Source organism: Myotis yumanensis, unplaced genomic scaffold (assembly GCF_028538775.1).
Source record: "Myotis yumanensis isolate MYYU_CA2020_CCGP unplaced genomic scaffold, mMyoYum1.0.hap1 SCAF_2, whole genome shotgun sequence".
In the NCBI taxonomy this organism is placed as follows: Eukaryota; Metazoa; Chordata; class Mammalia; order Chiroptera; family Vespertilionidae; genus Myotis; species Myotis yumanensis.
The window spans coordinates 31,806,712-31,833,964 of NW_027223753.1; the positions used below are offsets into that span (position 1 = coordinate 31,806,712).

Below are 27,253 nucleotides of genomic sequence, written 5' to 3' on the forward strand. Positions count from 1 at the left end.
GCAGGCCTACCCAGGGCACCGTGGCCAGCCAGGGGGGCCGGTTCCCGAAAAAGCCCTGGAGGTCTTGGTCTTCTTGGCTGTCCCTTGTTGGAGCTCCACCTTCAGGGTGGGAGTTTCTGGGCAGTAAGATACTGGGCTTGTCACCCTTAGATTTATCTGCAACCCTATCCCGCACTCTCCTCGGTGTCCCCCACCGTGACCTAAGATCTCTTCCAGGTCACCCCAGCTTATTGTTCCTCCCCTAAAGGCCTCTGAAGCTGGGGGCCATTTTGGGGACTCCTGCCTGGCCACACCCAGTGCTGGCTGCCCGAGTTCTGGAGAGCAGGGCCTGCCCCATGGGGTCCTCCACTGCCTGCCTCCTCCTGGGAGAGCTCAGCCCAAGCTCCCCTGCCCAGGACATCCTGCCCCAGCTCCCAGGAGCCTGCTCAGCTGCCACTGAGCCTTGGCTTATTAAAGTTTAAAGAAGTGTGTGTGTGGAGGGCGGGTAGCGGGGGAGGAGGGGTTGGTCCAGGGGCCAGGTTCCTCTGAGATACAGGCAGCAGGGAGGTGCTGAGTTATTCATGAGGTTGCAATGTGAGCTGCTGCCTGGGTCCCAGCGGCCCCCTAGGGCAGTCAGCCCAGGTTCCACTGCTGGTCCCTGACAGGGTAGGATGAGCTACTGGCTTCACATAGGGTTCAGTAGCCAGGGATGTGAGGAGGCTCCCTGGCCACATACTCAGAGCTCACTCTGCTGTCTCTTTGGCTTGGAGATGCACCTGTGGCTCTGCTTGGGGATTCAGAGACAGAGCGAGGGAAGGAGACCTGGAGGAGACTCAAGAGACAGGAACAGCAACTAGGACAGGAGGAGAAGGAGAGGTGTCCCTTCAAATCCACTCTGTATGCCTGCCCTCCTTCCCTCCCCCCACCCCATCCTGCAACCTCTGGTTGCAGGCAGGGCTGAGGAGTCCTAGCTTGAAATGCCCCCTCCCCCTTTCTCCTCAGTTAGGCTTGGTACTCACTCCTCTTTAGTTTTCAGTGGGCTGAGAGAGTGAGCCCTTCTAGCCTCCTGGGAACCCTGGCAGGGAGCTGACAGGGAAGATCTGTGGTGGGGGACTCGGGGGCTAGGGCTAGGAGAAGAATTGGGATTGGAATCAGCCCAGGTGGGGGCTGGTGACCGTGGCCTGGGTCAGGAGACTGGGACATGGCTGGTGCCTCCCGACCTCTGGCCTGAGCTCCTCTGCCCAGCCTATCTGACCTACTGGCAGGATCCACCAACTTGAGGTCGGGCAGCCCAGCCCAAGCAGCCCAGCCCTGTCTCCCCCACCTCTGCCCCAGTTCTAGCCCTCATCACTGATTGTATTCTGTGGCCCTATATGGACCAGAGGCTCCCCGGTCCCAGAATATGGCCCTGACCTTAGCCCTGGACCTACACACCTGGGCATAGTACCCAGGGTCCATCACCCGACCCCATTGGCTTCTCTTTGGATCCCCCATCTCTCCCACCACATCTGTAGTCTAGCACAGCTGGCTGGGCCCATGGTCTCTGCCTCCAAGGCTTCCCCCGGCCTTGGTCCCTCCCCTTCTCCTCGGCGGCCCTCCTGCTGAGTATCTGCCTGGCCCCTGCAGTCTGGTTACTACCTCCTCATCCTTCGGGACCCTGCTCAGCCAGCCCCGACTCTGTGAAGCCATTTCGGATGGTGCCCGAGTGGGTGAGCTGCCCATCACTGCTGCTGTGTCCCAAAGTGCCCACCATCAGTCCCCATTCTCTCTGTGTCCCTTCTAGCCTGTGAGCCCTGAGGGCAGTTGCAGGAGTGAGCTCCACAGAATGCACGGCCAGAGGGGACCAGAGCTCAGGGAAGGCATGGACCCTCACAACCACCTCAGGTGGGCAACGAGGAGGGCCGAGGGCACCATGGGACCTCTGTCTCTAACACGGGCTCTCCTTGGTGGGGGTGGGGAGCTGAGGAAGGCCAGAGTCACCTGACTGAGCTTCAGCCAAGGGAAGGCATGCCCAGATGTTGGAGAGAGGCCTGGGCGGGGACAGGTGTGAACTCAAAGGTGTGTAGAGAGGCGGGGTGCCTGCAGAGCACCCATGGGCTCCCTGGGCCATGATCCTGGCTCATAGGAGAAAGCCCCTGGGGGTGGACATTCCTCAGCCTCAGCCACTGCTGCCAATATCCCCTGTGCCTCTCACCAGGATGAGGTCTGATTATTCCTCTAATTAGGCATCAAATGACAGACCATGTTTCTGTTACACGTAATTGATCCCCCACTGACTAGTTTTAGAAGGAGCCGTCAAAATAATTGTCCATGAAAACAAGAGATGTCGAGCTTTGGGAATCTGAACATCCTCCACAGGGCCCCCGCCTCCATAATGTGTTTGCATAACTCTGATGAGCAGGGCCTGTGCTGGCTCCTCTCATGGTGTAAGGCTGAGGGGCGCTGCCCGGACCATCAGCAAGACAGAGGCTCTGGGGCCATGTCTCCCACCTGGAATTGTGGGACTTGGGCCAGCCACGCCTCTGCCGAAGTCTTGCTTTGCTCGGCTTGTGAATGGGGAGGGGGATGGCAGAGGCTGAAGTCAGGGATGCTTGTGCATCATGAGTTTCCGACTCCAGAACATTCTGATCTCTAAAGACTGGAGACCAAATAGCAAATTGGAGTTTTTCTTTAGCATTGCAAATCCCTCAGGGCACAGATCAGAGGAGGAAATATGGAGGAGAGATACATTGAGCCATTATCAGTTCCAAAATCACAGAGAGCCCTGGCCAGTAGCTCAGTTGGTTAGTGCTGTGGTCGGCAAACTGCGGCTCGCGAGCCACATGCGGCTCTTTGGCCCCTTGAGTGTGGCTCTTCCTAAGCCTTAGGAGTACCCTAATTAAGTTAATAACAATGTACCTACCTATATAGTTTAAGTTTAAAAAATTTGGCTCTCAAAAGAAATTTCAATCGTTGTGCTGTTGATATTTGGCTCTGTTGACTAATGAGTTTGCCAACCACTGGGTTAGTGCATCATCTTGATACACCAAGGTTGTGGGTTCGATTCCTAGTCAGGGCACATCCAAGAATTAACTAATGAATGCATGAATGAGTGGAACAACAAATTGATGTTTCTGTTTAGTAATGCTCTGAGATCCAGTCCTACCAAAAGATGCTGGCTGCTTTGAAGACAGTTTCTAGGTGTTTTTCATTGCGTTTTGCTACATGTCTGTCCCCAACTCAATCCCATTCCTCAAGGGTCAGCATTTCCCATAGAAAAACCATATACCTTTTCTCAGCATCCCTGTTAGGCTGCAGAAAGAGGCGCTGCAAGCTCTTTTAGGATTTGTGGGCTGAAACATCAGTCCAGCCTGCATCTTTTCCCTTATCACAGGAGAGCACCATTAAGAGCTACACGGAACTTTTATGATGCCCGCTCCTCCAGTGATTACACACGTAGAGAGGAAGGCTTGCCCGTTCTCATCTCCAAACAGGCTGTATCATCTCTGAAATGCATATCTGTCCTTGGACAATATGCTTACTACAACAGGTAAATGACATGGAAGTTCAAGGCCCTAGAACAGGACCACTCACCACGCCCCACCCCACAAGCCTCCGAGCCCTCTTCCCTGAAGCCTGGGTCCTCCAGACCCAGACTCAGGGTGTGTCGAGGCCGTGGGTCACCGCTGAGTTCCATCACACAGTCTCTCTGTCTCCTGAGAGCAGCTCTGGAGGGTGCCTGCCTTGAACTTTCCTTCCAGATCCAAAGGTGGTGTAGGGGTGGGAAGAGTGGGCAAAAATGCCTGGGTTTGGTTTAGTTCTGTTTATTTTCCTTGAGGGGTGAGGACCCTGGAAAAGAGCATGATTAATTCACTGATCCCCTGGGGGACAGACAGGCAGCTTTCCGGGCTGTTTGGAAGCTGAAGTCGGGAAGCAGCTTCCAAGGCAACAGCTACCATGGCAACAAGAGTGCCAGCCATGGGAGAACCTTGCTCCTCCATTCCTTCCAGACTAAGTAGCTGGAGCAGTTGGCACAGGACCCAGGCACTGCTGTTCTTGGAGCTAATTTGGTGAGGGGCAGTCAGGAGGGAGGAAGGAGGGCCCTAGACCTCAGGCAGGTGGGGGACCTGGCGAGAGCAACACCTGGTCCCTGTGCCCGGGCCCCAGATGGGGCTCATACAGGAGTCCTCAGGTTCTGCTTGAACCAGCAGGGGCTGGGGCTGAGGCCCAAGGCCTGACACAGGCCACTGTCTGGGGACCAGCTCTCTCCTAAGGTCCAACCTAAGTGTGAATCCTAGAGCCTGGGAACCAGCTGCCACAGTTTCAGGCCCCAAAGCCTCCCCCAGAGTGCCTGGCACATCTGCCTCTGCCAGCAGAGCCAGGCACACGGCCTGGTCCTCAGAAAGAGTAAAGCCCTTCCTACGGTGGCCTGGTGACCTTCCTACGGTCGCCTGGTGAACAGTGGCAGAGGAAGGACTAGAACTCAGGGCCCCGGCGCCTACTGCTGCTCATTGGGAACAGGAACCTCACCCCAGAGGGTCAGAGCAGCCTGTCAGCAGAGGCTCCCCTAAAGGGCAGGATACCGGGCCCATCTGGAAAGCCCAGACCCAGCTCCACCCACAGCCTAGGAAAGGATGAGTAATTCTGCAACAGGAGGTAATAATAAAAATAACCAAAATGATCATAGCTAACAATTATTGAGTACTTACTGTGTGTGCCTGAAACTGCCCTAAATGCTCTACATTTGTTAATTTGTGACTCACAACAGCCTGCCCAATTTTTGGTTAAAGAAACTGAGACTCTCAGAGATTAAATAACTTGCCCAAGGCCCAAAGCTAGTAAGTGGCAGAGCTGGGGTTGAACCTGGCAGCCCAGCTCTGGGACCCCAAGTCTCTCTGGAAAGAATTCCAGTTCCACCTTCTTAGCTGGACAGCCCTGGGCAAGCTATTTTTCCCCTTTTCCGCTTGGTTTTTCAGGGTAAGTAGGGTAAAATAATAGTACCTTTCCGCACAGGACTACTGTGAGAATTAAATGTGATAATGCCTCGAGCTTCTCAGAAAGAACCGGTTACTAAGTGCACATTAAAGTTAGCAAACCAGAGCAGGCGCCGTAGCATTTACACAGAGGAGTGGAGGATGGGAGGGCCGGCAGGTGGTCTGGGGTGGGAGGTGGGTGGTGAGGGCACAGCCTGGGCTCAGGCACAGCAGCAGGAGGGACCAGCTGGGGCTGCGTGCAGGGCAGGGTGGGGCTGGGTGCAGAGAGCGTGTGATCCAGGAAACCCCTGGAAGTCACCTTCCTGCTGGACCAACCTGAAGGTCTGACCAGGCTGGGGCTGGAGTCCAGAGACAAAACTCATACCCTGGTCCTGAGTCCTGGGGCACTGGGAGACTTGGGGCTAAAAGGCTCCGATGGTGCAGGCCTGATTTCCTGGCCCAACCCACTCCGGGCAGATGGAGACGGGATGTGAGGGTGGTGAAGGTCCTGCAGAGGGAAGACTACCAGCAGAAAGCGTGTCATCATCACGCGGAGGCACTCACTGGACAGGACAGCGGTGGCTGGGCCCATCGCCGCCCCCAGGGTGAAGAGTCCCTAGTCCCCACTCCCAGCTCTGCTCTGCCCGTCCACTGCCCTGACACTCAGACCCCCCTCCTGACACCTCCTTGGGAACTTATAAAGGCCCTGCCTTCGTCCTTTCCAGCCTGGCTCTGAGATTACAGGGGACATGCACACAAGAGCCCCCTGCGTGGTGAACACGCAGGCTGTGGATGTGAGGTGCCGTTTTGCTTTGCTGCCAACTCGGCACACAATGGACCCTCAAGGGCTGCTTTAGACAGAGGGGAACTTTGTTCCCACTTGGGTGGTGGGCCGGGCTGTGTGGAGGGTGCATCGGCTAAAGCCTGCTTTGAAGCCAGCCTGCTGACAGCACCTTTTACCTGATGGGGAGACCCTGAAAGGCACAGGCTGTTTCTTACTCACCTCTGGGTCTTGGCACAGACTAGGGCAGTGATGGCGAACCTCTGACACGTGAACTCATTTTTTTGGTTGATTTTTCTTTGTTAAATGGCATTTCAATATATAAAATAAATATCAAAAATATAAATCTTTGTTTTACTATGGTTGCAAATATCAAAAAATTTCTATATGTGAGACGGCACCAGAGTTAAGTTAGGGTTTTTCAAAATGCTGACACGCCGAGCTCAAAAGGTTCGCCATCACTGGCCTAGGAGATGGACAATGTTTGATGACCCTCATTTCCTCACCCGAAAAAGAAAAGCAATCATGTCTCCTTCACCTTGTTTTGTGAACCCGATGAGGTGCTACAGTTAGAGGTCCGGTCTCCTCTTTAAGTTTGCAGGTGAAGAAAGGACTACCAGGAAGGCCACAGCTACAATTTAAAAGCTTTATTCAAACAAGCACAATGTATAACAGCAGCGTGGTGCTGTGTAAATGTCTGCCTGAGATATGCATATCGATTTTCTTTAGGTAACTCAGCAGCTCGGCTTATCTGATGCCAGGTCCGCCTTCATGCTCCCGGGCAGGCAGCGGCACCACATCCTCAGACTGCGCAGCTGGGCTGCCTCGGGCCGACCTGTGCTGCCTTCCACAACAGGCCTGAGTGGCAGCAGCAGACTCGGTCTCTAAGTCACTTAAAACCAATTAGAATAATAGGAAACAGCTGATTAAAACCTTTCACACGCATGGGCATTCAGGAAAAGAAGAGCGAGCCTCTGCGTGCTCTAGTTAGTCCATGGGCTTGCAACGGGGAGTTTTAACTCCCATCTTTGCTGGAGGAGCATGGTTAAAAAAAAAACGTTTAAAAACGAAATAATACTGACTTTAGCAGCAATCCCAAACAAGGAAGAGGATGATAAATGAGGGACACATTTCGGTCACGGCAGAGAAAGATTATGTGCTTCTCTGTGCTACGGACTGGAAGACTGATCTGGCTCCGGCATGCAAAGCCTCTCTGCCCTTCCCTGAATTGAGGGGACGGCTTTGCTCAGCCCAGGGGGAGGACATCCGGAGGACAGAGGAAGGTGGAAGGACAGACAGAGTCGGGGGGGGGGGGGGGGGGGGAGGGGGGGGGGGGGTGACCGTGCAGGGAGGGAAGGGCCTCTGTCAGCTAACGCTTCTTGAGGCTGGCTCCCTGAAGGCTGCAGCCCCAGCCGCCACCGCTGCCCATTCAGGAGAGCAGGCTGGCAGCCTGATCCAGGATCTGCAGGCGGGTGAGCAGGTGGGCTGGAGCCCGGCAGAGACGTCCCTGCCTCAGGCGATTATGCAAAGTGACAAGTGATTGCTTTCCTTTTCAAAGACAACCCCTTTGGAGAAAGCTTTTTCCTTGAGGTCCCTGGGGAAATGGGGGGCTGGGTGGGAACCTCAGGGCCTCGGTGGGTGAGAAAGCGGCTCCAGCCCCACAGCAGGTCCCTCTGTGGGCTCTAGACTTTGGCCTCACAGGTTTCCAAGGGGCAATGCCTGGAGAGGCCTAGGGCCTGAAAGGTGTGACTGGAGTCGGTCAGAGAGCTGTGGGTGTGGGGCATGGCCCCTCGTCCGTACTGCGGCCTGCCTGGGTCAGGGCCCTCCGCCGGGCCAGGCGTGACTTGGAGGGTGGAGAAAGCCTCACAGAGCAGAAGCCCTGGGCCAGTGCCTTGGACTCCTCTGCCAGTTCATTCTCCTCGTGCTGAGACAGCTGGCGGTTAAGGGCGATGGCCTCGGCCGCGAAGAGCGTCAGGTCCATTGTGCTGCTATTTCTGCAGGGACAGAAGGAAAAGCAGAGAAACAAGGGAGGCAGGACTCAACGGCCTCAGCCAGGCCAGCTCCCTCACACCCCCACCAACTGCTGCAGTCCATACTTCCACGGGGTTTTCCTGAGCCGGCATAGGACTGCTTTCTGCAAAATCGTTCTTGCATGGGTCTGGAATCTGACTTCACTGAGGCCAGAATGGCTTTAAGCCTCAATTACAGTCCTTGGACTTGCGGGACAAATGCCCCATTCATTCAGCGCACCCTCCTCCACGGCTGTGCACAGAGCTCTCTCAGAGGGAGGGTTGGGCACATGGAACCCACCCGTGTGTATTCTTCTCCCCCGTCAGGGCAGGGAGCTCCAAGAGCAGGGGCTGGGCCTCTGTGTCCGTCCCCAGCAGCCAGCTCAGGGCGGGCACACACAGGCACTTTGGGTGCTGAATGAATCTGCTGAAGTGGATCTGAGGTTTGGAGCCTCAAAGCATCTGGATGCAGCTCTAGAGAGTCAGGTAGGATGAGCCGGGCAGTACATTCTAGCTCAAGGAAACTGAGAACGTAAAGGTGTAAGACTTCCCCGTGGAACTCCCAGAAACTGGCCATAAGGTTGGTTCCTGGAGGGGTTCCCACAATGCTTTATCCCTGGCCCTTTGGGAACAGGGCAGTGCTCACGAAGAATGTGATTAAGTGTTAAAAGGCACTAACGTCAAACAGATCTGGGTTCAAAGTAGAACTCCCAAGGCCTTGAATAAGTGAACTTCATCTTTCTATGCCTTAGTTTTCTAAACTATAAAATGGGGTAATAAGAATACCTCTCTGAAATTTATCGTGAAGCTTATGGATATAATCTGTGTACAGTCCTTCGTACCATATCCGGCATGTGGTATTTACTATACAGTGGCCATTATTATTGTTTGTCTAGTAGTATTTACATCACAATTGATGCTACTACCTTACAGCACCCCCCGATTCCTGCTACTTTCACCAAACCACCTGTGGCAGAAGGAAACCTTGTAATAACCCACAGATAAGATCTGTTTTAGGGGCTGCAAATGGTGATTTCCATTAGGATTCAAGTGTTTATGCAAAACAGGGTTTTCTCCTGCACACAGCACAGGGAGGAGCCGTGAAGGTGCTGGAGGGCTGGGGAAGCCATCCAGGTGGAGGAAGAGAAGAGGGTGAGACATTTATTGCAGGGGGTAAAGAGAGGAAGAGAAACAGGGAGAAGGCAGGCCAGGGAGCCACTCAGGAAGATGCCTGAGCCTAGCGATGGGCTCCCCACCCCCACCTCCATCCCATGTGGCTGAGAGCTTGAGAAAGTCAAAGCCAAAGAAGGAAGGGTGTTGGGTGTGTGGGAGCATTTACCTCTGGAGGACTTGCGGCGTGGGGAGTCCCCTTTCTGGAGCTTGCTAGAATGGGAAGCATAGATTGTGGGTAAGTGCTGCTCCCTCCTTCAAGAGCTGCCCCCACCCATGCCAGCACAGAGTGGGTAGGTTACTACAGGCTCTGGCCCAGCACAGGGACTTGGCCAGGCCTGCCTGCAGGGTCGGATCTTCCAAGGAGAGAACAAGCAGGGAACAGCCCTCAGCTCAGTTGCCTCTGCATGGAGAGCCCTTTGTCTGGCAAAGTCCTAACCATTTTCCAAGGCCCAGCTTTAGGGCCCCTTCCCCTGTGAGACATTCCCCCTCCCCTGCCACCGCCCAACCCCTGCCTGTCCTAAGCAGAGGTGGGTCATTGTCCACTGGTGCTCAAGCGTCTGCCACGCTACCCTGTCACTTACTCCCTTGTTTCCCTCTCCCCATGAGAACATGAAGACAGGGACTGGGTCTAACTCATTCCACTATTGTGAGTGTCTGACGTGGTGAGTACTCAAACACAGCAACTCCTGAGTGGCTGGGAATGAACCACTGAGAGACACTTGGATTGGGTCCCACCTGTAACATGGGGCTGTCGGGGCCACTGAGGCTGAGATATAATGACTCCCAGGAGGTCCGGCAGACCCCTTGGTGGACAGAAGTCAGGTCCCATCAATAACTAAGGAGGATGGTTAAAAACGATTTCTAGTGAAGACTTTAGGTAGTTTGGTGAAAACGCCACCATTTGCCTTTGGACAAGATGCACCCAGACCCAGGACCTCAAGGAGACCATATGTGCCCCTCATGCAGCCACACAGCAAGCAGGCAGCAAGGCCTTGCGTCTGGGTGCTCTCGGCTAATGGTCTCCGTACAGGGGGATGGCAATGCAGGCCCCCATGACACCAGGCTGCTTCCTGGGCTGGATGCCTCTGCCGAATCCCCCAGAGGCCTCTGTTTGTTCCAGAGAAGCATGGGCCAGCGAAGGCCTTAGTCTGTGACCAAGGTTAGAGCCAAATGTACGACCAGTATGGGTGGGACTCAGTCTGGGGCTGGGTTAGGAGTCAGTTCACTCTGTGTGCACAGGAATTGAAACTGCTGTACAATCTCCCTCCAGCTGAGGTCTGAGAGCTTCCTCATGGCCACACTGCAGCCTGAGGAGGTGGCACGCCACCCCTCCCTGGGCCACTCACCCCCTGCATCCACGGGTGCTGCAGAACTTGGGCGGCGCTCAGTCTCTGCTTTGCATCTCGAACCAGGAGCTTGGAGATGAGGTCTTTGGCGTCACTGGAGATGTGTGCCCAGTCCTTGTCAGGAAACTCATACTTGCCTTCCTGGATGCTCTCAAACAGCTTATTCTAGGCAAAGAAGATTCCTCTTGAGGTGACACTGGCCAGGCCTGGTCACTCTGTGCCCAACTGACTGCAACTGAAGCTCAGCGCGTGGCTGGGGTACACCACAGACTCCCCATACTTTCTCCTAAATCATCAAATGACACAAAATGCCCTTGGCAGGCAGATGGCTATGCTACTTGGCAGGCTGGTGGGTGATGCGTGGGAAATATCAACCATAGAACAAAGCCTGGATCCCCTGGCCCTTCACACAGGGCCTCCAGGAATGGGCTCCTGGCAACCTCTAGGTTCTCATCTCTCACCACAATCAGCCTTACATGCTACCTTCTTCCCTCTACACACTCAAACCTGTGTCCTTGTAAACCCCCGTGTCTTTGCTTGTGCTGTTCTTCTACTTGTATTTCTTGCCCTTTTCCCCCTGAGGCCACACTCATCCTTTCAGACTCAGCTCAGGTATGATCTTCTCTAACTGGCTGGGCTAACTGCCCAATTATCTCTATTTCACCTGGTGGATGCCCTTGGATAAAAGAGGGAAGGGGCACTATGTAACCCTTTCCAGATCAGGAGCAATCCCCAAACCCAGTCCCGCTTGGCATCCCGCAACCCTGCTGGCCCCCAGCCCCGCTCTGCAGTGGGTCCTGGGACTGCGCTCACCTGGCACACCCTGCAGACCTCTCCCCGGTCCCAGCCACAGTCGGCCCCACAGTGACCTACAAAGGGGGGGTAGCCACTCAGCATGATGTAGAGGACCACGCCCAGGCTCCACAGGTCACAGCGCTTGTCGTAAAACGTGGCCTCGTCCGTGAAGACCTCCACCACCTCCGGGGCCATGTACTCTGCAGAGCCACACTGTGGGGGCCAGGGTTGGGGAGAGGAAGTGACAGAGAAGAGAGAGGCTTAGTCACAGGGAGAGGGATGGCAAAGAGCAGAATGTAATGGGACTTGAGCAAAAGGATAGAGCTGCAGAGCAAGAAGCTGCGAGGAAAGCCAGCCAGAGAGCTCGCCTGATGCCACCAACACACTTAGAAAAGCTGGGCCAACTGAGCATTGGGAAACTGAGTCCTATCATCCCCGTGATCCATGTGACCAGCTCCAGGTCACCTTCTCTTTTCGGGTCCTTCTCCAGTAAGCAGAGACCCCTGGTCAAGAAGCTCCAGGAATCGCTCCCAGCCTCAGCTCTCTATCCAGTCACTTAATGCGCAGGTACTTCAATGTATCAGAAGCACAGCTCTGGGGGAGACCTGTGGAGATCGATTCCATGCAGCAAGGATTTCTTAAAGTGAAGCCCTGCCAAGCTTCCCTGCAAGCTTAGAGCAAGCACGCATAAGGATTTAGAATTAGGAGACCATCATAGCTAGGAGAACTCTTAGAACAAATCCAGTCTCCCTGCTTCTCCCATTTACAGATGGGAAAAACCAAGCCCTAGAATGGGACAGGGATTTGTTTAAGCACATCAGTGGCAAAGCCCAGATCCAGGATTCCTTCTTTGCATCCCTGCATAGAAACTGCTAATAAAAATAAATAATGCTTTTTGTTCCCCTCTTCATTATTTCAGGTTCACCAAGAGATACCCGCCCCCACCCCCCACCTCCAACACACACACTAATTTGATGGAAAGATGGTAAGTGAAGAAAGGACATTTTCTCTGTTATTGGCAATTAGAGTTAATGAGTTAGAGAACAAGGTAGCTCAGTGTTGTAAAAGCTAATAAGCAAACATTTCTAATAATGTTGCTCAGAATAAGACATGGACATAGTCAAATGCATGTCTTTAATAAAGGTTATTAGAAAAATTCACTTACAAAGCAAGCAAATCTCAAAAAGGATCATAATTACAGAATCGAGCATGTACAGAGATGTCTTAGGAAGAAGTAGCTCCCAGCAGCACCATCTGGGCATGAAGTGTGAAGTGAGAGAAGCAACAGAACAACTTAGCCGTGCGAGCCTGCATGCAGAGAGCCTGGAACCCCAGTTCTTGCCACAGGGAGGCCACACTCCGCATCCGCCATCCCTGGGTGATGCGCCACGACTTCGGCAGTGGGAATGGGACTCTCAGAGCTTTCACTGGGAGTGCTAAAGGGCTGGCCTGGGAGTGGTGTCTGTCTTTACCTGGGCTGGGATCCAGGGCTCAGCCTGTTCTTATAGATGTAATTTGTCTCGTCATTGGCAGAGGACCCACCCCAAGCTAAAAGCTCTAATGTCAGTTTCATCAGCAGCTAAGCACTGGGGCAGAGAGGGCGGCATCAGGACAAGCAGTGAGCCAGGTGACAACTCAGGCAGCAGGAAGAGGTACAGATATGCTCGCTTTCCTTCCTTAGCCCTCTGTTCTGGACTCCAGAGCTCTGGGTCAGGGGCACACCAAATGTATAGAAGCTCAGAAGGAGGTGGCACAGGGTGCCCAGTCATACATACCGGAGTGGTCAGCTCTGGTGTAGTTATGGGGGTGCAGGAGTTATTCAACTTCACCCCACTGCCCAAGTCAAAGTCACAGATTTTCACTGGAGACACCTAAAAAGGAAAGCAGAGCGTGAAGGTTACAAATACAAGAAACCAACGGCCATGAGGAGACCAAGGTGACCATGTGGGTGCAGTTATGTGGCTGCCACACTGCAGCCCAGCTTTACCTGTCAAGTCATGTTTGCTCTCCTCGGGTTAATTAGGCATCACCTGAGGATTCATCCTACGGTGTCCTCTTCCCCATGCCCTTGCCTATTTCCCGACTAAGAGAAAATGCCTGCACGACATGGTCAAGCTACTATGAATTGAGTATATGACAAGCAGCAAACCTATGGAACTCTTGATGATAAACAGAAGTTAGAGAAGTTAGTATGTATTCCTGACACACTCCTTGCAGACCATTCGGTGGAGGGCAATGGAGTTATGAGAAAAATAACCCTTGGCCATCGCAGGTGGCTTAGGTGGCCAACTTGTCTTTGCTTGCGTGGGACTTTGTCGGTTTAAGCACTGTAAGTCCTCCTTCAGGCCAGAGCAAACCGGGATGGCTGGCCTGAGACCACACAAAGCGTGAGTCATCTCTGGAGCCACGCAGAAGGGTGGTTTGTGTGCACGCAGGAGAACGGCCTGTGTGGCGGAAGCAGCACAGAGTCAAATGTGCTGGTTCTGTGAGTCTCAGATCAGACATTTACCTCCTGGGGGAGCCTGGACAAGTCCCAACTGCTCCTCTCCTTCTTTCCTCCCTCTCTTCATTTTCCCCTCCCTCCCTTTTCTTTCTCTTACATTCTTTCTTCTTTTCTTTTCCCCTCACTTAGCCTCTCTTTTTTATTGTGATGAAATATATATAACATAAAATATGCCATTTAAATCATTTTAAGTGTACAATTTAGTGGCATTAATTGCACTCACACTGTTGTGCAACCATTACCAGCATCTGTTTGCAAAACTTTCCCATCATCCCAAACAGAAACTCTGTGCCCATTAAGCCATAACTCTCCATTCACCCATCTCCCCAGCCCCAGTAACATCTAATCTACTTTCCATCCCTATGAATTTATCTATCCCAGATATTTCATATACGTGGAATCACCCAACATTTTTTCTTTTATATCTGGTTTATTTTGCTTATATAATGTTTTAAAGGTTCATCCATGTGGTAGCAATATCAGAACTTCATTCTGTTTCATGGCTGAGTAATATTCCATTGTACTAGTATGTATATACCACATTTTGTTAATCCATTCATTTGTTGATGGACACTTGGGTTGTTTCCAGGTTTTGGCTATTGTGAATAATGCTGCAAGAAACACTGGTGTTGAAGTTCAACTCTCTGTTTTCAATTCTTTTTTTAAAATATATTTTTATTGATTTCAGAGAGAAAGAGAGAGAGAGAGAGAGAGATCAATGATGAGAGAGAATCATTGATCAGCTGCCTCCTGCAACCCCCTACTGGGGATCAAGCCCACAACCCGGGCATGTGCCCTTACTGGGAATCGAACTGTGACCTCCTGGTTGATAGGTCAATGCTCAACCACTGACCCATGCTGGCCGGGCTGTTTTCAATTCTTTGGGGTATAAATATAGATGTAGAATTGCTGAGTGGTATGGCAATCCTATATTTATCTTTTTAAGGAATTGCCAAACTGTTTTCCACAGTGGCTGCACCACTTTACATTCCTACCAGCAATATACAAGGGTTCCAATTTCTCTACATCCTTATCAACACTTGTTATTTTCCATTTTTTTAATTATAACCATCCTGGTAGGTTGTGAGGTGGCATCTCATTGCATTTCCCTAATGATTAAGGATGTTGAGTATCTTTTCATGTACTTATTTCCATTTGTATATCTTCTTTGGAAAAATGTCTATTCAGGTCTTTTGCCCATTTTTTAATTGGATTGTCTTCTTGATGTTAGAAATTCTTTATATATTTTGGATATTAAACCCTTATCAGGTATATGACATAATTTTTTTCTCTCATTCTGTGGGTTATCCTTTTATTTTTCTTTCTTAAAATTTTTATTGAATTTATGGGGTAATATTAGTTAATAAAACTATATAAGTTTCAAGTATACAATTCTATATATCATCTGTATGTTGTATTGTGTGTTCACTACTCAAGTCAAATCTCCTTTTAATCCCCTCCTTTTTTTTTTTGTTAATCCTCACCCAAGAATATTTTTCCATTAATTTTTAGAGGGAGTGGAAGGGAGGGAAAGAAAAACATATCATTGGTTACCTCCTGCATGCGCCCCAACGGGACCAGGAATTAATAAACCTGCAACCCAGGTACTATGTGCCCCTGACTGGGAATCAAACCTGCAACTCTTTGATATGTGGGCCAATGCTCTAACCACTTAGCCACCAGCCAGGGCCCCTTTACCCTTTTTAAATTTTCTTCATAATGTCTCTCTTAATTTTAATTTTTCAACCATAATAAAAGGGCAACAAATCCATGCCATGAAGATCAAATGAAACAAAGAGCATGAACAGAGTAGCTCAGAGCACTCATGGAGTCTGGGTCAGGCTACCTGAGTTTTAATCTATAGTCTACTACTCATCAGCTGTGTGACTTTGGGCAAGTTTCAGTTTCCTCATTCATAAAATGAAGATAATAATAGTATCTATCTCATGAGACTTTATAAATACTAAATAGTTATAAAATATTTAGTATATCCACACAGTGCTGACACACTGTAAGCACTACAAATGTTGACTATAATAATTATTAATAATCATAATAATAATAAATTATATAGTTTAATGCCAGAGTCATTGACAGGAAGGCACAAGATCATATTGGAGCTAAAACATTACTATTCCCCACAAGAGTTGTAAGTACTAAGTTGACTCACATATTCACTCACAGCCATTCCTCATGCGTGAGCTATCCCTTAATTCAGACCAAGACACATGTGTTCATGCATACACACATGTATACACACACAGAACTATGAATGTGGGCCATCAAAACCACCAGGGCCTAAACCCTTCCTACCAAACACAGAATCTGCACATTTATACATGCTGATGGAAATGCAAACACTTCCATTTACTAGTAGATTGAGTTGAGGGAAAGTTTAAAATAGATGGCATTTGTTCAACACCAAGTATAAATGTTTACTTTCTAATGGGCAACAAAAAAAGAAACAGAAACTCATTTCAAGAACTGCTTCCTAATTATCACCTCTAGTGACATATATACCATGATAGAAACATCATTTATAGGCAGAGATTTGCTTCATGTAAGATTAAGTTGTTGTTTATGAGTCCCATCAACTGCTCAAAAGGTATGTGCACTGGACTAGAAAACATTCATTTTGTGTGGGTCTCCTATATTTTACAAACTCTCAGGATTAAGCCAATCACACTGCTGAAACAGCAAAGAAGGGACAAGGATTAATCCTGGAAACTGCTAACAACCTATATTGAAAGCAAGGTGGCTTCCCCGCATCAGTGCAAACACTGTAACATCCTAAGTACCTTTTCTGCAGATTCACACAATATATTTTCTGGCTTCAGATCTCGGTGAGCAATGCCTGAAATGACAAAGAGCAAGGAAATAGTTAACATATGCACATAATTATCAAACATTCCACACACAATTAATTTTTTCCAAATGCTGTTGTTCGCAGATTAATTCCCAATTATGGTACATTAAAAAGTCAACGAGCTGCAGGAGGCAGAAGTAACCATAGACAAACCAAAAGCGCCGTTGAATCTGCAAGTCGGTTTGAAGCAGAAGCTTTAGAAGTCTGGCAGGATGAGAAGGGCTAAATGAATCCCAGCCAGCCTACCTCTCAGCACTGTGGGGACAACCAAGAATAAGAAGCCTAACATGAAGCAGAGCAAAGAGCTCTGCAAACAGCCATGTTTGGAACAGCTATGCTGAAATAATGAGTGCCTTGTTTAAGAGCATCTCAGGGGGCTGGGACTGCTCTACCTCATTTCTTCTTGTGTGGCCGATTAAAAAAAAAGATCCCGTCAGTGGGACTTCCTTCATGTTCAGAGGATCGCATGTTAGTGAACAATCTCCCAAAGCTTCCCCGATTCCCTTCTCTCCTGCTCCGCATATCCGAGACAGTCCTGCCAGAGCACAGCAGAGACTGCTTGGGCCCATGGGTGTTCTTCAGATAAGCCCTCTTCCCCCTGCGTTTTGGCCAGCCCTCCTGAAGGAGACTGCAGATAGTAGCTGAGCACATGAGGGGTTAAAACCTACTGACTGGATAGAGCTTCGGCCTGCGGACTGAAGGGTCCCAGGTTCGATTCCGGTCAAGGGCATGTACCTTGGTTGCGGGCACATTTCCAGTGGGAGATGTGCAGGAGGCAGCTGATCGATGTTTCTCTCTCATCGATGTTTCTGACTCTCTATCTCTCTCCCTTCCTCTCTGTAAAAAAATCAATAGAATATATTAAAAAAAAAAAAACACACAAAAAAAACAACCTACTGACTGGGCCATGAAGGCACCTGGGGGAAAACCACCTTCCAACCAAAGACAGGGACAAAGACCACTCGCAGGGCTATGGAATTCTAGTGGTAGACCCAGAAACCTCCCTTCGTCTTTCCTCCTGCAGAATGTATGAGGCAGAGACAGAAGGGCTGCAAGGCTGAGCAAATGCCAAACAGCTACTGCTTGGAAGGACTGGAGAGCAGCAGAGGATTCTTGGGTAACAGGAAAAAGCAGAGCCGGCTTTGCTAAAACTCCTTGGGTGATCCATCTCTCAGGCAGCCCTGCAACTCCCTGGCAGGTGACAGAGGCCCAGCCCACCGGAGGCTCTTCACTAAAGGAAAAACCTGAGCTCCAGCAGGCTCAATGACTTCATCAGTCACCTAATTGAATGAGAACCCAGAGCAACTCAGTCCAGGCTGCACAAATTGAGTCGGGCTGCAGCTCTCCGCACTAAAAGTGAAAGATATTTTCCATTACAGCAAGTGCTCCCACAGAAGGATCATGAGCCACACATGGAGCCTTGCTCCCCAAATAGGTGCTGATGGCCGAGGCGTTCCCCAGCCTGGGAACTGAGGGCCCTGTGTAATAATAGGCTGCCTCTATGAGCGTACCAGCCATCCAGCTACTCCGGTTCATTTCCCAGAGGTTAAGCTGCAGTGTGTCCAGTATTTGAGAGTATGGAACTTGTTTCCGGGCTGACCCACTCTTGCTCAATTCATCTTCCCGGTGTGAAGTTATTTAGAAAACAGCCAAGTTCAGCTGGAAATCGTTTTTCATCCCCTCCAACTTCTAGGCACACGGGCAGCTGCCCAGCTAGATGCTAACAAGCATTTCAGAACTCCTCAGACACCACCAGCCTCTGTTCCCTTTAGTGCATTCTTGAAAATAAATAAATAAATAAAAAACAAAACCCCCTTTACTCCCCTCTAAGGTATGGATCTTGTAAAAAGCGTGACCCAGTTTTGCAATCTATGGAGGCAGCTTGGGGAGCAGCTGTAAATCTCTGTCAGGCAGGTGTTACCTACATGCATCCCAGCTTTCAGAAACAGAACCACTGCCATCCATCATGCTGCGGAAAGCACAGACCCCCCTTCTAGGAAATTTCATCCCATGTACAAGTCAGGCCCCCAACATGGTATGGCCTGGGTGCAGATCTCTCTCCAGCCACTGGAAGAAGTGGGGTAGAATCAAGGAACCAGAACCTCCCCACCAGGCCACACCAGCCTGCACTGTGCGTGAGCAGAATGCCTACAGTGGTCCTGTGTACTCACAACCAAGGGGCCCACATCCACCAAAGTGAAGGGAGCAGAGTGAAGTCACACATTATTCCCATCAGGTAGAATGCTTTAAGGGAATATTAGTAATAAAAATGCTTTATGCCAGGTGGGGGACAAGGATGGAGGAAATAACATTATTGAAGAACCATGTACTATGTGCCAGGTACTATGCTCCATATTGTATATGTCCACACACATAGGACACACTCAATTATGTAAGTACAGATGAAAGGATTAGAACAGTGCCCAGCACATAAGTGCTATCTAAGTGTTAACTACTGTTGGTGATACAATTCTCTCCATAACTCTGTGGGGTAGGCATTATTCTAGCTGGTAAAAAGGTAAAGCCAGATCATTATTTCCATGGCACTGCTGTTTGGCAAATTAAAAAATGTATGCTATAATTAAACATATTTATGGAAATGGACAAAAACACCCAATTTGCAAAAACATTTAATTTACAAAAAAAAAAATTCTTAAATAATCAGTCCTAAATAAGTATTGTAAACCAAAGTGTAATTCAAACACTAGCAACTCTGCCTTTTACCATTGTGAGGTTCGACAGATACCTTGACCTTACCATGTTAATAGAAAAACGCACTTTCCATTTATTGTGAACAAGATATAAAACTACATATATACTATCATGCCAATATAGGTGGTGTTTTTTATAAGGCCGGAAGGAATAACATCCACATATTTATACTAGAGAGGTTGTATGATGCATGGTTTGCCTTCTTCATTAGAAAAGGGAAAGACAATCATCCACATCCACACACCCACATACACCTGATTCAACATGGATTTTATTGTTCTCTTCCCTGCTCTTTCTTCCATAATCCTTATCATTCCAAACAGGTCCTCATCTATCCACCATCCACATCAGAAGTCTGGAGGCACCCTGGTTTCCCCCTCACCCTCATGGGCAGGCCTGCCAGCTGCACCAGCTCTTGGCCCAGCCCCTCTGCCTGGCCTGCCTTGCTCCCTTGGTCCCCAGAGACTGCCTAGCCCTAGCCCAACCCACCACCAAGGCAAAGGCTCGGCTTACCTTTGGTGTGCAGGAAGTCAAGGGCAGCAGCCACATCCTGTACCACGCGGCTGGCCTCTCGCTCGTTGAAGTGCTTCCGCTTCTGGATGTGGGCCAGGATGGAGCCTGGGAAGCAGAGGAACATAGGGAAATGCCTTTTCAGGCTTAACTTGTCAGAGGCCAAGTGTCCACGGGTTTGGGTGGGGGACTTAGGCTTATTCATTGCTGAATGTCCAGCACCAAGTGTGGTTCCTGGCACAGAGGAGGTACTAGCACAAAACTGTACTGAATAGAACGGAACTGCTAACCTCTGTACTGTCTATGATGAGTAGAAGGGAGTGAGAACAACTATTTAAATGACCAAAATATGTAAATGCCATTTGGCTTCTGGAATAAAAAAGAACTACAAGTGAATCCACCTGGGATAGGGGGCCTCTCTGTAGGAATTTTTCCTCCTTTGCCTCTGACTTTAGATCCAAATGAGAGCAGAGCCTACAAACAGAAATGCCACACCCTCACCAGATATGCAAAGATTTTTTAAAAAAGAGAAAAAACTGCTATCCCCTGAACTTTATTATTATTATTATTATTATTATTATTATTATTTTGTTGGCAACTTGTTTGAGAAGTCTCTGAGTTTCATGTTGGATGATCATCACCTCGGGCCTTAATTAGAAGTCCAAACATATACTCAATAGCAAAGTACCTCCTTGCAATTTCTCAAAGACCAAGTAAATTTTGTTGGCTAACATTTATTGAGTAGCTGCTATGTGCCAAGCACTGTGTAATGCTCTTTAAATAGATTATCTTAGCCTCACCACAACTGTACGAAATGTATAAAATACAGTTATCCCCATTTTATAGATAGGGAACCCAAAGACAGGAATGGTTAAGCAATTTGTTCAAGATCATACACCAGTAAGTGGTGGCATCAGGACTTAAGCCCAGTAAGTTGGGCCTCAGAACCTGTGCAGACTTCCCCTCAGGAAGACCTGTGGCCCAAATGCTGGGCAGATGAGTTGCCCTGAGCCAATCACACTCTTTACCCATTGGGTCTGGCTTCAGTAGAGTTGCTCTCTGAGTGATACGTACAGATGACCCAGCGGCATCGAGTATTAAAACATGTAATTCAAAGTCCTGGTGCTGTTGGGTGGGGCAGGGCAGGCACAGGCACTAGCATATATATGGCTTGGCTCCAATGTGGTCTATGCTCGCTACTGGAAGCCAGTATTTCTGGACTGAAGGTGTCATCCTAAAAGTGGTACATGTTTACTTATTCTGGCTTTGGCACGGACATGAGATTAAAGATCTTTCACTTGCCAGATGAAACAATCAAGGGATCTCAACATGTTAGGAAACATTCCAAGAAAACCAGCTCCTGGCTAGATCTCAGGTTTGCCTTGCTGCAGTGAGTCTCCTGTTTCCAAACTTGTTAAAAAGGAAGGTGGAGTGTAACACACTTCTCAGCTAGTCCCCATCATAGCCAATTATTTTAATAATATTAACTGTTGATAATTATTAAACCCTTAGTTCCTACCAGGCACTGAGCTAAGCATTTCCCATGAATCATCTCATTTAATCTTCACAGCATCCCAAGGAGGTAGGTGCTGTCATTATCCCTATTTTACGGATGAAAGAATACTGTTTGGAAAGGTTTAGTGACTTGCCCAAGGTAAGTGATGAAGCTAGACTGAAACTTAGCTTTGCTGGTTTCTGAAGCATGGTCTTTTAACCATCATAGTCCTCCACTCAGACATCCTCCCTAACCTTCACCTTGCAAATGTGATCTAGGGTTGGGTGAGTGATGGGGAGGACAAGTGCTTCTCTATCTCCTTCTCTTTGTCAGAAAAGCAACTTCCGCAAGCATCCCAGTGATTGTGTGTGTAGGTGATGGCAGTAGTGGTGATGGTCAAGAATGGCATCATTCTAACTGAAGGTTGGCACGTTCTCAGGCCTCTTCTCTATCCTGGGTCTGTATCCTAAACAATGGGACCCTCCTCTCCCCTGGTGAGCCTTTCTGGACTTCACAATGTATGTAGGAGCTCCCACCCACAATTAATTGTTAAATAGTGAATGTGTCAAAACATGGATTGATAAATTGATGACTACATGTATCTATTTATGAGCCCCATTATAATGAGAAGGCATTTATAGAATGCCCACACAGGTGACATTCTAAGCTCTGCAAAATGCTAATTATCATCCTTCCCTCCGGCCTCCCTTCTCCCAAATCAAGGGCAGTTTTAAGTCCTTCATCCTTTTTATTAGCTTGACTCATTTTAGAAGTCTCTGGGATTCATGATGGATGATCACCACCCTGGGTCTTAATCAGAAGTCCAAACACATACTCAACAGTAAGTACCTCCTTGCAATTTCTCAAAGACCAAGTAAAACCTTGTGTCATCTTCAAAGAATTCAATCAGCTCCAAAATGTTCCTTAAATAGGGAAAAATAGGAGGAAAGGGAAAAAAGGAAAAATGGTATTATATATTAAAGCCCATTTTGCAAATATACAATGAAAAAAAATATACAACGCCCTGTAACAGGGCAGAAATCAACTTGAAATCAGAATGCTTATTAAAGACCCATGTTTGAGAAGCAGCCAATGGTGTTAGCAAGACTCAGGTCACCTTATCTTTCCATAATGTTTAGTCTCTGGTGTTTTCACCAAGTCTGTGCTGTCAAACCCCAACCCTAAAACCCACTAGGTAGAGTTATAAAAAAGTCCTGGTCACATTAAACTGAATAAAATCTGCAGCCGACTGGAAGCAATTGCGGCTAATAACACTGAATAGTAGGTGTGTGTCCTGGAGGCAAGCAGCAAATAATTACTTGCCCTCCCTCTTGCCCATAAATCACGGGGCAGTATTTACATTGCCTGGAGAAAATGGAAACATCTGTCAAATAGACTTGGGGCCTAACGTAGGCACCGCTAGACCCTAACTGCTAAGCGCTGCTTAATGAAACACCGTGTTCCCGGCCACCGTAGCACTTGTGGCCTTCCCCGGTGAGCACTCCTGTCTGCCTGAGCATTACCGTGCTCCGCCAACAAGGTCGTCTTGTAACTCAGTAGGGAAGCCACCAGCCTGGATATCGAAGGTGTTGGGGCTTTTTTTCTTTTAAAGAACGAAATAAACCAAGTAGAGTCTCTAATGCTGAACTCAGAAGCTGCAGGCTGAAAATAAAAATCTGTCCCTCATAAAAAAATGCTGACCACTTTGGGAGACACCAGGCTTTTACTAGTGCGAAGGCGTCCAAATAAGATGGCCAAAATGGCCTAATTTGAAAGAAGATTGTAGAGGCAGTGCCTGGAGTTAAATCAACAGCAGCCCCCATCCTCCAAGCTTAATGACAAAGCCATCAATACCGGGCCACTGGCTCCCTGCTGACCCTACCACGGAGAGAAAGAAAGGGGAAAGCGAAGTCTTAGAGGTGACCCTGATTTAAAGCCACAGCGGGAGAGCCACTCATTTGGAGCTGGTGGTGAGCAGGCTCAGACAGGGCTGGAGAGCACCTTGGCCCAGCTGTCAAGCACAGAGGTTAGACCAGGTCTCACGACCCTCAGTAGTAGCTGCACATATGTAACTATCATAGGAACAGAAAACAGCAGCAAATATTCTTAATAGTTCTCATCATCCTCATCCATTAATCACAGCAGGTTCCTAAAAGTTTCCACTAGGCAACACTCAGGCAGCCTAGTTTCCACAGGCACTTGAAAGAAATAAAACCCGATTTTTGTCCCGGGCACTCATTCAGATTGCTCACTCATCTAATGGGCCTGAACTGCTGATATTTATAGTATTTCAGCCTAAATGGGAGATAGCTTATTTGCTGCTGTTATTTCTCCTCTCTATTTTTTCTAAACATTGGAAGACAAGGAGTTATATGCAGTTGTGGGGGAAGGAGTGAGAGCTCAGGTCAGGAGATGGTAAGAAAGAACCTTTTTCTGCGGCCACGCATCCCCCCAGAGAAGCAGCAACTAGCACAACACTATACTCACTTGTTTCCTTGACACTGATATAGCGTCTCCACCTCTCGAAATACCCTACTCCGACTGTGCCCTGCTTGTTTTTCGATGATCTATGGGAAGAACAACATCTGTCAAATATTCCCACCTAAACTCAAAACACCCCTCAGCAGGAGCCCTCTGGCAGAACGAACGGCTACATTTAGCCCAAGTCAGTTACAAGCACAAGTCTGGAGTAGGACTTGGTGACATAGGCCCTGTGGCTCTGTCAGCAAAGCTGCAGACGGGCCCGAGGGCTTTCCAGCCTGGCTGGGCTGTGTGACTCTGGCCAAACACAACTCCACGGAAGCCTCTGAGGGCTGTCCCCAGCTGCCCAGGGGAGACTGAGGCAGCCAGCAAGACAAAGAGCTATCTCTATCCAGTTCTTATTCCAAGGATATCTCTTTTTGCCTTTCGGGTAAGAATTTATAAGCTCTAATGAAGGATCTCCTAGTGCCGGAGGAAGAGCAAGGGGCAATGAAGGGCCCAGGTCAATGCCACCTCTGCAGTTCATCCGAGAATTTACCCTTTGGCAGGCACTGTATTAAGTCATTTAGGTACATAATCTCTTAACCCTTACAACAAATCCCAAAAGATAGAAAGAGGTAAAAACATTTTGCCCACAGCTCTGATAGGTGGCAGGGCTGGAATTCAAGCCTAGAGCTGCCTCCGAAGCCCTTGCTACCCTATACTGGCCTGTATCCTACCCGTCTTCTCTCAGTAGAAGCCGGAGGCCTTATCTCTATGGTACTGTGGGATGCCCCCACTCCCCACCTGTATTTGGAGATGCTTAGCAAGAACTGACTGAAGGAATGGGTGAGCCAACAGATGAGCAGGTAGTTTGCACAGGGAGTGGCTGACTCTGAACATGTCTTCGGACCCACCCAGAGTCCCAAACTGCTGCTCTGCAGAGCTGGCTCTGCTTCACAGTCCCAGATGAGCAGGCAGCAGATGATGACATCCTGTTCCTTCACTCCAAGGATGCTGTGTAGAACACTGCAAACTTCTCCAATATGTTGTAGCACACACATCCATGACCAATGCAATTTTCTAAATAAGTCCATGTCTGTTAGTAAACCTCTGGGACCGTTTTCTGCACAGAGAGGTGTACGTAGTGCTGGGGCACAGAAGCTACTCAGCTCATTCGTTCACCAAATATTTCAGATCAAAGTCAGGAAGAACTTTTGAGCAGGCAAGCTATCTAGCAATGGCATAATTTTTTCTGAGGAGGTAATGCACTCCTAATGCTAGAGATGGGGGAGCAGAACATGGTACAACTATCTGAGGAGTTATAGAGGATATTCAGACTAGATTATCTTGAAATTTCATTCCCACCCTGAGACTCTAGTGCTTATCAGTTGGATGCTTATAGGGAAAGCCCTAATAAAACCAAATATTGTGCAGCCATGTGGCGAGAAGCAGCCCATCTCTAGGGAGTTTTCAAGGAACACCAGAGACATGGGCAGAACTGCTGAAATCCAAGAATTGCCAAGCCAGGGTCCGTCTTTGCCCAAAGATGCCAGGGGACATGGAGGAAGGGCCTGGTTTTCCTCTTGTGAGCCAATTTTGAAGAAATAGGTCTGTCATCCATAAATGTATTCAGACATTTGAAAATCAATTGACATTTGCAGTTTTTACCACACTTAAGGCATATTTTTTTTTTTAAAAAATTACTTGTAATTTATACTGATCAGTTTCCAAAAAGGAATTGAGGCAGTACTTTTGTTACCATATGAAACAATACTCCAGCAAAAAGGAACATGGCTTAGCAGAAGTTTTCCCCTTACTAAATCCACAGCTGGGACTATAGCATATTCGTTAAAAAACACACTTCTTCCAGGAGTCAATTTGGCTGAGTCTGCTCATATGAGGCAGTGCTTAGACCTGGTGGCTCAGGTGGATGATTTGAAATAAGTCTGAATTGCCCCCTTAGAATCAATAAGACCTGTTTCTAGATCAGTGATTCTCAAACTTTGGTGGATATTAGAATCACTTGGAAACTTGGTAAAAATACATAGACCCTGATGCAGGGTCTTTGAGAACCACTGCTCTCAATCCATCTCTTTTTCCATACGAGGTCAGCACATGAAAGCTCAGAGGGGTGAAGTGAGCCATTCCAAGATCACACAGCTAGAAGCCACCTCTCCTGTCCCACAGCTCAGTGCTTCGTCCTCGTGATCATGATACTCTACATCACTTGTAGAGCATTCTGTCATTTGTAAAATGTTTCTACTGATACCAGTTCATTTTTATTTTCATCTTCATAACCAATCCATGAGTCAGAAAGGTATTAATATCTTCATTTTGGAGATGTGGGAACTGAGGTTCAAGGATTTTCAGTGACTTTACCAAAGTCAAATAGTAGTAGTTTGTCAAAAGAGATTCAGGTGGGTTGTCTCATTCCAAATCTGTTTGTTTACTCCCTGAAGCTAATTTCATTTGTCAGATTAATAAGAAGCATTAATACCATGAGCCAGGCATTGTTTCAAGCCCTTTGCACATATTAACTTCTTTAATCCTCACAAAAAATAATATATAGGTTCTATTATTACATCTATTTTACAGATGAGGAAACTGAAGGACAGATAGGCTAAGTAACTTGCCTAATGGCACACAGCAAGTAGAGAAACCAACATTTGAATTCAGCAAATATAGCTTTGGAGCCCCAAATCTTACTGAGCCACCACATCGGGGAATATGAAATTTATTTGGTTTAGGACTATGTACAAAGTAAAGCCAGACATCCAGATGAGACACTCACTTTGACAGCATACTCTTGGCCGTTCTGTAGGCTCACAGCTCCTTGAACTTTGGCATAGGCTCCCTCTCCAAGCAATTCAGAGGTCAGCTTGTACACATCTAGAGATGAAATGGATGAGAGAAATAACAGGATGAATCACCCTTTGCAAGTTAAGATGGAAAGAAGAGCTTCTGTTACTCAGCTTCCTTGGTCTGACAACACAGGCACATGGTGACTCCCCAGTGCGGTGACGAGGAAGACCATTAGCTTTCCTGGCCATTTCAGGACTCAGTTTCTCAACAACTAGATCACATAGAAGACATCCTGTTCCCCATTTTAGAGATGAGGTCAGTGGAAGGGTTTCTATTCACACACATATTTCCAGAGCACCTACTACGTATCAGACAGCATATTAGATTCACAATAGGGACAAAGCAAGGAATAAAATATAGTCCCTGCTCTTTGAGAATCACAATTCAATGGGGAAGACAGACACGTACACAAATGACCCCAGAATAAACCAGACAGTGGGAAATACTATCAGAGAGAGGACAAGACATAGCAAAAAGGAGCCAGGAAAGGGAAAGGTTATATCTATCTGTTCAGAGAATCTGGGGGATCCTCATAGAAGGGGTGTAATTTGAATGGACACCATGCATTCACTTACTCATTTGCTGAGCATCTACTGTGTGCCCAGCTCTGTGCTAGGCATTGGTGATACAAAGGGGAATAAAACCTTGTTTTATTTTATACCACACACAAAGGATCCTCTCTGGAGGTTTTTGAGAAGTTTCCAAAAGTCACCCACAGGAAACAGGAGACAGACATAAATGTAAACGGAAGCCTCGAGGTTTTTAGGGTGCTGAGTCAGAGCGGTTCTCACAGAGTAATAGGCTTGG

General features: G+C 48.4%; 1 protein-coding gene across 6 annotated transcripts in view; it reads right to left on the bottom strand.

The window, feature by feature from the left end:
- Positions 1-7,037: 7,037 nt before the first annotated feature.
- The window catches only part of MKNK1 (MAPK interacting serine/threonine kinase 1), a 43,338-nt gene continuing 23,122 nt past the window's right edge, over positions 7,038-27,253 (bottom strand). For 5 of the 6 annotated variants that reach the window (XM_070405048.1, XM_070405050.1, XM_070405049.1 and 2 more), the window contains 10 exons: positions 26,376-26,473; positions 23,609-23,688; positions 21,971-22,044; positions 19,630-19,734; positions 16,337-16,392; positions 12,811-12,906; positions 11,054-11,248; positions 10,241-10,405; positions 9,061-9,104; positions 7,038-7,706 (listed from right to left, as the gene is read on the bottom strand). In XM_070405048.1, the coding sequence (XP_070261149.1) occupies positions 7,472-7,706; positions 9,061-9,104; positions 10,241-10,405; positions 11,054-11,248; positions 12,811-12,906; positions 16,337-16,392; positions 19,630-19,734; positions 21,971-22,044; positions 23,609-23,688; positions 26,376-26,473 (1,148 nt within the window). In that variant the 3' untranslated portion in view covers positions 7,038-7,471. The remainder of the gene's footprint in view (positions 7,707-9,060; positions 9,105-10,240; positions 10,406-11,053; positions 11,249-12,810; positions 12,907-16,336; positions 16,393-19,629; positions 19,735-21,970; positions 22,045-23,608; positions 23,689-26,375; positions 26,474-27,253) is intronic. The other variant, XM_070405053.1, reaches the window with a different exon arrangement.